The 10,992-nt window shown below is 54.6% G+C and overlaps 1 protein-coding gene and 2 long non-coding RNA genes across 3 annotated transcripts; 1 reads left to right on the top strand and 2 right to left on the bottom strand.

The window, feature by feature from the left end:
• The first annotated feature begins 849 nt into the window (after positions 1-849).
• MINDY4B (MINDY family member 4B) lies at positions 850-8,598 on the top strand. Its single transcript, XM_039389962.1, has 12 exons — positions 850-1,073; positions 1,326-1,353; positions 1,956-2,093; positions 2,776-2,895; positions 3,949-4,040; positions 4,398-4,563; positions 4,957-5,022; positions 5,536-5,606; positions 5,763-5,832; positions 6,161-6,286; positions 6,432-6,612; positions 7,911-8,598. The coding sequence occupies exons 1-12, from the start codon at positions 871-873 to the stop codon at positions 8,051-8,053; spliced, it is 1,404 nt and encodes a 467-aa protein (XP_039245896.1). The 5' UTR covers positions 850-870; the 3' UTR covers positions 8,054-8,598.
• On the bottom strand, positions 1,177-4,194 carry LOC120324974. Its single transcript, XR_005566721.1, has 4 exons — positions 4,033-4,194; positions 3,342-3,447; positions 2,337-2,547; positions 1,177-1,521 (listed from the first exon to the last, which is right to left on the bottom strand). It is a non-coding gene; the product is annotated as an uncharacterized LOC120324974 (long non-coding RNA).
• On the bottom strand, positions 4,907-10,311 carry LOC120324973. Its single transcript, XR_005566720.1, has 2 exons — positions 7,520-10,311; positions 4,907-6,280 (listed from the first exon to the last, which is right to left on the bottom strand). It is a non-coding gene; the product is annotated as an uncharacterized LOC120324973 (long non-coding RNA).
• Positions 10,312-10,992: the final 681 nt, after the last annotated feature.

The following is a 10,992-nucleotide window of genomic DNA, read 5'->3' as shown; positions in this document are numbered from 1 at the left end:
CTGCATCCCTGCTACCCAAACACTTTCCCAAGGCAGCTCTGCCCCTGCTTCTCCACGGATTTTGACAATGTGTAAGGGCTGCTGCAAGTCACCACGACACCAACATTTTTTCATAGTTTTCTTCTTAATCCATATGCATATTCTCCCTAATGGTAATGTATGTTCTTAATATATAATTTGTATTGCATCTCATGGGATTGTTTACTACACAGCAAACCCAAACCCCTCCCTTTGCTGTGCAGGCAAGAGCAGCCCCGCCCCGGGGTCCGGGTGTCCTCACCGGGGTCACTCAGCCCCGCTCCACCGTCCCCGCCCCGCTCCCGAGCATCAGCACGGCTCTTGTTTGCCTTCATATCCAGTTCCTAAGGAAAAACACTTCTTACGAGCAAAATAAAATTGTGACAGTATTTGTGTGTTTGACCGGCAGAAGTGACAGAGGCACGGCCGCCCAGCACGAACCCTGGGGGAACTCCAGCAGGGACCCCGGGCCCCCGTCATCCATGAAAGTGCCCCTGCTCCCGCCCCACACTGGAAAATAGCCCCGCTCCCGCCCCGCTTTGGAAAACACCGCGTCTCCTGCTCCATGCTGGAAAATCCCCACCCTCCTGCCCCCCGCTCCTGCCGCCGCCCGCAGGCAGCCCCCCGAGCAGCCCCGGCATCCCCCGGCTCTCCCGGCATCCAACACCGATGCTGCGGGCACAGCGCGGGGCGGCGCGGGCCCCACGGGCTCTGCCCACGCTTCAGTCACGGGGGGACGGGCGGGGGGGTCGGTGCCGCTCGGTGGGGGGGTCAGGGAGCCGCCCCCCAGCAGCGTCAGTGCTCCCATCCCTCAGCATCGCCCGCAGCATCGCCCGGAGCGCGGCGGCTGCGATGGGTGACAGGGGGGCTGAGCAGGAGGCTGCGATGGGTGACAGGGGGGCTGAGCAGGAGGCTGCGATGGGTGACAGGGGGGCTGAGCAGGAGGCTGCGATGGGTGACAGGGGGGCTGAACACGCCGCGTCGACGGAGCTGGAGGAGATCGTCAGCAGAATCTCTGATCTGAACAAATGGAGAGAAATCTTTAGTTTCCGCGGGTAAGATTTTTATCCTACTTTTTTATCACGTTTTTAATTCCAGGTGGTTATTTAATGTAATTTTTAAAGTTATGTTTTATTACAAAATTTATGTGCCAATGACAAAAGGTCTTTGTGTACTCCATAATACAAGTGCTACAGCTCTTACTCTTCCTTTGTTCCGGGGTTGTCTTCTGAATGGACTCCGGTTTCTCCATATGCCAGCAATGCCTCTGTTGGGGTTTTTAAATTGTGTTTTATTTACCTTTTCAGCTTGGAAATCAACAATACAATTCATCAGGTAACTCTTTTCCAAAGGTAACATTTGGTGTTTGTCTGGTGGGTTTTGGGTTGTCCCATCGGGTTGGCACATTGAGGAGGTCACACATCCATACCTGCAGCCCAGGTCTCTGTGAAGAATCATTTTTCATGCTGCTCCTTTGAGAAACAGGCGTATTCTTCAGGTATTCTGAAAGAAAGTCTCCCTGATCTAAATCAAAGGGGCAGAGCAGTCCAACACAAACTAACCTTTCTGTCTAAAATTAGTGGTTTCCACAGTCAGTTTTAGAACACAGGAAAAAGGATAACAAGCTAACATCTCCAAAATGCAAGTATTTGGAAAACTTGCTGCGCCCTTAGGTTGGGAGGCACTGAAGGGTATTCTCTGTAATTCACAGTGTTACTCCCTGCTCCAGTCACTAGCTGGTAGGGATGTGTTGGGAATGCCCGAAAACAGCTGGAAGTCAAGGGCACCCATGTTCCAGGGCAGCACGTGTGTCTCCCCTCCCCGCCGCCAGCCCACGGCCGGGCACTGTGCCCACCCCTGGGAATATTAGGAGGGAACGTCGGGTGCATGAGAGCAGCAGCCCTGGCGTGATGCGCCGTCTGCTCCTCTCCTTGCAGCGAGGCCGGGGCAGAGCTGGCGATGGATCCCCCGGAGCTGGGGAGCCCCCGGGGCCGCAGCCCCCCTCTACCGTCCCCCAACCCCTCCTGCTCCCTCCGGGCACGGGCGGCCGCCCCCTCTCCCCGGACACGGCGATGGTGAGCTGCCTGCCTGCTGAATTAAGCATGAGCTGTAATTGAATCTCCTGAAGAGAAAGTCCCGGGAGCCTTTCCCGGCGTTCGGGCGGCTGCGGGCTTCAGCCTGCTGTCCCCTGAACAGGGCATGGGATGGGGATGCATTATTTATGAGACTCTTAACGAACATGGCTGCAACACAACCTTAAAGCTGATCCGCAGTTATTCTCTTGAGAGAACCAGTCAAATGACAGGGGAAATGTTTACCTGCACTTTGGGGCCTCCCTGACAAACAGCCTCAGATGGGAGTCAGGATCACGGAATCATAGAATCGTTTGGGTTGAAAAAGGCTTTTTACACCATCAGTGAGTGATTCCAGCTCCTGTCGAGTGCCTGAGGGCGCTGCTGCCGGTGCCGCTGTCCAGCAGCTCGGAGGTTCTGTGGGTGATAGCAGTGCAGGCCTTCCCCAAAAAGTGCACTGTACCCAGACAGAGGTTATTACACACTGTGACTGAGCTTCACTGGAGTGGCTGAGTACTGAATGAAGTCCCTGACTGAGCCCAAACATCCCCTTTGCTCTGAAGTTGTGAGGTCTGACAGTGTGACAGTGCTGTGAGCTCACCCCACCTGCACCCCGAGACCTCCTGACCTTACAGGTCATCCCCCATGCTGGGACCTGACCCCCCCTCTGGCTCTTCCTCGGCAGGGGCTGCAGAAGCTGCTGTTTGGGAACACAACCCCCCTGTTCAGCTGCGAGTGGGCAGCAGCACACTTCAGGTTCCGCCAGCCACACTCTGACCTGGCCTACGCGCTGCAGGCAGGAAAGGTAAAGTGTCACACAGCAACTGGCACCGGCTCCTCCCTGTCTCAGACGCACAGGAGACAGCAGCCAGTGCTAGGAGCCTCAGCAGCACCCACTCCTGCCCCCACATCCCTGCCCCCCACACATCTGCACCCCACACCCCTGCACCCCACACCCCTGTCTCGACACTCCTGCCCTGACACCCCTGTGCCCATGCCCTGCCCACCTGCCAGGCCCAGTGTTCCCCACCGGGCTGGGTGCAGGGGCTGCAGCCACAGCCCCCTCACAGCCACAGCTGCCCTCACAGGGGAGCCTTTGGCCCAAGGCTGGACGGCCTGGAGCCAGCAGCTGGCTGCAGGACAGGCTGTGATACCCTTCTGTGAGAGGTTCACACGGGAGGGCTCAGGAGAGGCAGCAGGATGCACAAAGCAGCAAGACTTTCCTGTTTCTTTTCTGAGAATTAGACTTACCTAATTCTTCCTGCTCCACCTAGACATCCAACAGGTGAAGTCACCTACACTGTCATTTACCGAAGGAGTGAGGGTTTTTTCTTCTTCCTTATTTATCATCACAACACTGCACCCAAAAAAGCAGAAGCCCAAGATAAACACTCAAATTGTAAATCCCCTAAATCACCTGGAGGCTGAAACGCTGGGTACAACCACAGGCACCACTCCCTGCATTCCAAGGCTCTCTGCTCCCAGGAGGTACCACAGCCCTGACCCTGAGCATGGCAGGGAGCAGCCACAGGCACCCCCATGCACAGCCTCCCATCAGCCCCAGGCTGCCTCGGGACACTTGACCCTTTGCTGTGAGACTAGAGGGGAGAAAAAACAAACTGTGGGGCTTCCAAGCACACATGGTGTCTGGAGCTGGGTGACATTCCCTGGGGCCGAGCACTTCGAGGGAGGGAGGGAAGGAGGGAGGGCACCCATGGGACCCCTGCTGTCCCCAACACACAGCCAGGGCCACCCCACAGCTTCCTCTCCATGAGGGCTTCCTGTTTTCCTACTGGCCAGGGACTGCTGGGAATGGCATCTGCTCCTCACACAGGGGGATTTGTCTTTCTGTCCCTAGGGGGGAACGAGAGCTGTTCTGATGGCTGTACAAGCACACATCATCACATACCTGCTCTTCACAAGAGACACAGAATATACTCACCTGGACAGGTAAGATGCTGAGCCTTCCCATGGGACACATGGGAATTATTTCCTTGCCTTCTTTGGACTCAGGCAGACCAGCTTCTGGGTTCAGCCAAACCAGACCCAGGTTCAGGTGTGCAGCTTCAGGCGGGGATTTGTTCCAGGGGAGAAGCCTTGGCTGACCCCTGGGCAAGGCTTCTTCCCACCAAATCCTGTGGTTTGGGATGGTGGCACACGCCCCCCCCCCCCGGTGTGTCACAGTCCCCGGCGTGTCACAGCCCCCGGTGTGTCACAGCCCCCGGTGTGTCACAGTCCCCGGCGTGTCACAGCCCCCGGTGTGTCACAGCCCCCGGTGTGTCACAGCCCCCGGTGTTCCCGGCACAGGCTGTGCCGGATCGGGCAGCGGGAACAGGGGCAGGCACTGGCCGTGGCCCTGGCAGAGACCCTGTGGGCAGCAGGAGGAGGTGGCAGAGCCGTCGTCTGCCTCACCACCACAGCTGGCACCACGATGCCACGCGCAGGCTGCAGAGCAGACGCCTTCACGGACAGAGTGAGTACAGAAACGCCTGCTGCCAACAGAGCCTTCCTTAAAGACACCCTTGGCCTGAAATGTAGGATCTCCTAAACCTGCTCCCTCACTTATGGGGCACCAAAGTGGTGAGCTCCCCAGACCCAGGTCCCACCGCAGCCCAAGACACACCCACGTCACGGCAGGAGCTGCTGCTCCCCTCCATCAAAGGCCGATCTTCCTCCTCCCCCAAAAACAAGAATCCAGTTAGTGTGAAACTGCTCCCAACTCCCCGACAGAGCCAGACCCCGGGGCTGGGCAAAGGGCAGAGCAGACCCCTGCACTGTTCTTTCACTTGGCTAAAGGAACCACAGGATTCAAAAGCTCAGCTTTTTTATATAATTCACATCTCCTTTACACCACCTTCCCCGACAGATCTGGCTCTTTGAGTTCTCGGAGAAAGCTGCAGCTCAGGAGTTCATCTCCCACCACGTAAACTGTGTAAGTGGGGATATTTGCTCTATCCAAGTTATTTTCTTGCTTAATTACATCTTATTTCCCATTCAAATCAGACCTTTTGAGGGCAAGTGCCACCATCAGCAGGATATGGTGTTAACATACAGTAAAGTTCATGGATCTTCCTTTGGGAAGAGATCCTGCTCCCACTAAAATCCCTGGGACTTTAGCCACTATTCCAGCTCTCTCATCCCACAAACACTGGGTAAATGGGACAGCATTTTGTATTTCACTGAAATACAAGATGTGATTCCTTGCAACCTCAGCAAAAATCTGGGGGAAAAAATGTACAAAACCCATTTAGCCAATAACTGGAAGTTTCTTTTTTTACCTGATCCTATTCAACAAAATTAGTTATAAAATCTTCCTGGAATAACACCTTACTCATCTGGCTCAACACACTCACCTAAGGCTGTATTGAAGCAGATTAATTGTTTTAATTAAACATGATTTACTGGCCATAATTTCTTCCCTGTGATCCCTGGTTTCTTTTTCCAGTTCAGGTGTGAAGGAAACCACGGAGTGATCCTATTTTTATACAGTTTACTTTTCTCTAGGACACTTGAAAGGTATATTTCACTTTTTAAATATTTTCCTTTAGTTTGGTTACATCTTCTGAAATGGCTTTTCCTTTCCTCCCTTTCCCATCAGCCAGGCAGGGACATGCAGCATCACTTCCAGCACCAGCCTGGCACTGCCCTGACGTTCTGTGTTTGGCCGTACAGGGTCCAAGAGGATTTGGGTGACACAGCTCCTCTGCTGAACGTCAGTTCTGGAAATGTCACCTGCACAGAGGTAGGATCAGCTACAATCCACAATCAAATGTTTCCCACATTTGATTTAGGAAAAAAATTCTCTCTTTTTAATGCAGAGGAAAAAAGGCATAAGGTCATATAAAAATATTTTGCAAATTCTAATCATGGCTGTGCATGCAAAAAACAGATGATGATGGTGATGATGATGATGGTGATGATGACGATAAGAACAATAATAACAAAAAAGCCACCTGCAGCCTGGCGTCCCCCTGCTCCCGACAGGCACGACAGAGCTGGGAGTGGGACCCCACCTGCAAAGGGCGTTTGCCCCGGTCCCCACGGTGTGACCGCGGGCTCTGTCCCCGCAGGCCGTGCTCAGCCTCCTCCTGACGGGACGGGCGAGCCCCCGGGAGCTCGGCGGTGGGGCCGGGGAGGCCCGAGGGCAGCGAGGCCCGGTGGGCTTCCTGCGCTGGGAGCGGGCGGCGGAGCTGCAGGTGAGAGCGGCAGGTGAGAGCGGGGCCAGGGCAGAGGGACGGCGGCTCCCCTCGGGCTCACAAGGCTGCCCTGCCCTGCCTGCCCTGCCTGCCCTGCCCTGCCCTGCCTGCCCTGCCCTGCCCTGCCCTGCCCTGCCCTGCCCAGGTGAGCCCCGCGCTGCGCACCCCCCGCCTGCCCGTGTGGCTGTGCGGCGTCCCCGGCAGGCACGGCGTCCTCTTCGGCACCGACCCCCGGCTGCTCTCCCACTGGAGAGCCGAGAGGCTCTTCCACCTCCACTTCTACAGCGGGCAGCAGGAGCAGACCCGGACGGCACACCTGACGATAGGTACAGACCCGGGCTTGCCGGGGGGTGAGGTGTGGGCGTCACAGACCTCTGTCCCTCCTGTGCTTAGTACTCAATAGAAAGTTTAAACACACCATGAAGCAGGATTGTTTCATGATTAATTCAAAATTTAAATGACCCTCTCTCCAGCTGTTGTGTTTTCTCCATGGCCAGTAACCAAGCCCCTCACAACCACTCCTCATTCCCCCACCAGTGGGACTGGAGAGAGAAGCAGGAGAGTAAAAGAGAGATAAAGACAGATTAATAGGGAAAGCAAAGGCCATGCACACAAGCAAAGCAAAACAAGGAGCTCATTCACCCCTTCCCATGGGCAGGCAGGTGTTCAGCTCTAGGAGAGTAGGGCCCTATCCTGCAGAACAGTTACTTAGAAGACCAACCCAAACATCCTCCCCTTCCACCTTCTTCCCCCCACTTGTACTGAGCATGATGTCATATTCTCTGGAATATCCCTTTGGTCAGTTTGTGCCTCCTCCCAACCTCCCATGCACCCCCAATCTCCTTGCCAACATGGCCTTGACACTGTGTAAGCTCTGCTCAGCAAAACCAAAAACATGTCTACATTATCAATCCTGTGTTCAGCACAAATCCAAAACATAGTGCCATACCAGCCACTGGGCAGACAGTTGAATCTACCCCAGACAAAACCAGTATGCCAATGCAGAGAGGCTGGCACGTGGGGGTCACCTTCCTGCTCTCAGCAGCTGACTGAGGCTGAAGTCTCTGTTTTCCTGCACAGCACCAGGTGCCACCACAGCCCTTGTGTTTCCCCCCAAGTTCCACATCCCACCCAGGAAAGGTGAACTGCTCCTGTAACATCACTTGGATTGTGAACCAGGCTTTGTGCTTGGGGTGCAAAATTCTTGTTTCTCTGCCACCATGCACCACTTACCTTCGTCAATGAATGCCTCCCTCGTCCTCGCTCTCCTTTCACTGCAGCAGTTAAAGTGATCAGAACCTTGGAACTAAGGGGTAAATCTGCAAGGAAAGGTGAATCAGGATCCACCATCATGAAACCCAGCATGGCCACAGATATTATCTGTGCATCTGCTCAGAAAACAAACATGCAAACAGCACCCTCGGAATTTCCCGGGGGGGCCAACGGCTCCAGGGCAGCCCCGGCCTGGGAGCCCTGCCAGGCTCCCCCAGCTCCCTGGGGCAGGGCAGCAGCACATCTGCACCCATGTGGCTGCAGAACCTTCTGCTTTTAACCTTCGCCGAAACCTTTTTGAGGGGGGTTGGGGTTTTTTAGACTTTTTTTTTTAACAGCATTTCCTCCTCAGACACTCACTCGCATCACTGGGAAGAGGCCCCAAGTGCAGACGCCTGCAGCCCAGGGAAGAGGTGCCCAGCCCTGGAGATGGCAATCAGGACCAAGTGGGCAGGTGCCACCGTCAGCTGGAATGGGACAGACCCCTTCTTCTGAGGAGTGAGCAGGATGGACCCCTGCTCCTGAAGAGTGCTGGCATCTCCTGTGCGCTGCCAACTGCACTGGTCACTGCAGCGTGGAGGACAAAAACACCTCCCCAGATCAAACAGCCCTTGGTGCACTGAGGGGCCTCGCTGTTCACAAGGCATCACACCCACTGAGGAAGCGTGTGCAGGTGAGGAACAGTCACCAGCAACGCTGCCCCACCACACACCTTTTCCAGGTGGTAGGATGCTGCTTCCCATGACAGCCGGTAGGAAAAGGAAAGAGTCAACCCCTGGCAGGGCTGCCCAGGGCAGTGGTGGATCATTCTGGTATTTGTGGTATAAAATCACTGGTATTCAGTGATTTTACTGCCATGCCAAATCCTGGCACCCTGCATCAGCCTGGCAGGCACAGGCAGGGCACATAACTTCTCACTCACAGTGACCACTGTCCACTTCCTTCTTCGTTGCCATCACTCAAAGAAGATCTATTAGTCATACCCTTAGTGTTAATGTACAGTTGCTAACGACAACTGCACTGAGAACAATAAACCTTCTGCAAGCAATCCAGAAGCTTGGTTCAGATTAATTCAGTTTTCCAATTAAAAAAACCAAGTGGTGACATCGAGCCTGAGATTCTGTCGGGCCAGAATGAGGAGCTGCCGGTTACAGCTGATGTGGGATCTGCACCTGCTCTTGTCCCCTTCTTGAGTTTCTGCTCAGTTCAGGACACCCCTGAGCACGTGGCCTCCCCGCTGCAGAGCTGTGGCTCAGCCCCAGTGCTGTGGTCCCCTGGCACCTGCAGCCCCACTGACGCCAGGAGAGGGGCCCCAGGGCTGCACCAGCCCATCACCCTTCTGTGCCCACACCGGCAACTCCGGACACCGGCACAGGCTGGGGAACAGGGAGTCAGGAGCAGGGTCCTCCATCCCTTCAGCCACATCATAGCCCCCAGACACCTGTCTCCCACCTCAGCCCTGCTCCCCATCCCCCTCACAAACCCAGTGGGATTGTGAAAGGCAGAAAAAGGAAGAGAAACCCAGCTAACCCCAGCTGCACCCGCTGTGGGAGCACACGCCCTCGCCCCCTCCCTTGGGCTCCCGTCCCGCTGCCCCCACGTCTTCACATCCTTTTGGAACCTTCCTGCCGTGCAGAGCTACATTTCAGCTGGTCATTTCCCTCCATCAGAGCTGAGCCCTTGCTCGTTCCAGCCAGGTCACATCACGCTTAGCAATGCTTTAGCAATAAGCAGCAATAAAGACAGTCTGGCTGTCAGGCACATTTCTCTGAAAACTCCCCCAGCTCTGGTACCTCAGGAAGTGCAGTACTTGTGACAACAGCTACAGCCTTTCACTTCTACTCTGGAAATTCTCTGCAGAAGACAAATAAACCTTGCAAACCTCGACACATCCCACAGATGCTCAGGAGTGCTGTCATGCCCTGAAACACCTGGGAGGATCAGAGGAATGCAAGCAACAAATCCAGACACACACAAATGAAACTTATGCCGTGTTTTGGCACCTCGAATGAGTTAATCTCATGGAGGAAACAAGTACCAGAGCCCCTGGCAGCAAGGCCCCTCTCCTGCAGACCTGCTCACAGGTAGTGCCACTTTGGTTAGAAATGCTCTGTGTGGGTATCTCAGAACAAAGTGTTGCTTGTTGATGGACAAAAACCCTCAGAACCAAATTGCAGGAAGAACTCTGGAGAAAATAATATTGAAAGTGTTCAAGGCCAAGTTTCACAGGGCTTGGAGCAATGTGGTCTAGTGGAAGGAGTCTTCCTTCTAGACCAAGGTTGAACTGGATGGGCTTTAAGGTCCCTCCTGACCCACACCATTTTGTGACTCTCTGATTCCTGGAGGGATTTAACAGACGCGTAGATGTGGTGCCAAGGGACACCAGTTAGTGGTGGCCTTGGCAGTGCTAAGTTAATGGTTTGACTCAATGATCTTAAAGGTTTTTCCAACCTAAGCAATTCTGTGTTTCTATTGTTCTGTGATTCACTTCTCTCGTGTCACTGAAAGAGATGTTGTTTAAACTGCCAGTTTTTTCCCCAAAAACCTTTTTTCTTTTTTGTCTGGGGAATGAAACCAGCCCAACTTCTTCCCTTCTCTGGCCCCCGCATGTAAAACCAGAGCTAAGAAAACACCTCATTCTGCAGAACATTTTAAATCAGCCCAAAAACATCTTTCATCATTTTTTTGACAGCCCCAGTGAGGGGGTATGGCCCCAGTGAGCACACAGGGAGCACACACAGAGCACACAGGGAGCACACAGGGAGCACACAGGGAGTACACACACAGAGCACACATGGAGCATACAGGGAGTACACACACGGAGCACACAGGGAGCACACAGGGAGCACACAGGGAGCACACAGGGAGTACACACACAGAGCACACAGGGAGCACACAGGGAGCACACGGAGTACACACACAGAGCACACATGGAGCACACAGGGAGTACACACACAGAGCACACATGGAGCACACAGGGAGTACACACACAGAGCACACATGGAGCACACGGAGTACACACACAGAGCACACATGGAGCACACAGGGAGTACACACACAGAGCACACAGGGAGCACACATGGAGCACACAGGGAGTACACACACAGAGCACACACACAGAGCACACAGGGAGCACACAGGGAGCACACGGAGTACACACACAGAGCACACAGGGAGCACACAGGGAGCACACAGGGAGCACACACACAGAGCACACATGGAGCACACAGGGAGCACACAGGGAGCACACAGGGAGCACACAGGGAGCACACACACAGAGCACACATGGAGCACATAGGGAGCACACACACAGCACACACATCACACAGCACACAGGGAGCACACACACATATCACACATATCACACACACAGCACACACACAGAGCACACACATCACACACACACGGATCACTCCCTGTCGCTCCCGGTGCCG

The sequence above is a fragment of the Pipra filicauda genome, unplaced genomic scaffold (genome assembly GCF_003945595.2).
Source record: "Pipra filicauda isolate LSUMZ 115617 unplaced genomic scaffold, ASM394559v2 scaffold78_size3787270_pilon, whole genome shotgun sequence".
Lineage (NCBI taxonomy): Eukaryota > Metazoa > Chordata > Aves > Passeriformes > Pipridae > Pipra > Pipra filicauda.
The sequence above is the reverse complement of the archived record's forward strand: the minus strand, read 5'-3'. Positions and strand labels throughout refer to the sequence as shown.

Bases quoted from the DNA above. Each gene is read 5' to 3' on its own strand.
- MINDY4B (XM_039389962.1), top strand. From the start codon at position 871: ATGGGTGACAGGGGGGCTGAGCAGGAGGCTGCGATGGGTGACAGGGGG. The intron at 5,833-6,160 runs GTAGGATCAGCT...CTGTCCCCGCAG, and splicing joins GAAATGTCACCTGCACAGAG to GCCGTGCTCAGCCTCCTCCT. The intron at 6,613-7,910 runs GTACAGACCCGG...TTTCCTCCTCAG, and splicing joins GACGGCACACCTGACGATAG to ACACTCACTCGCATCACTGG.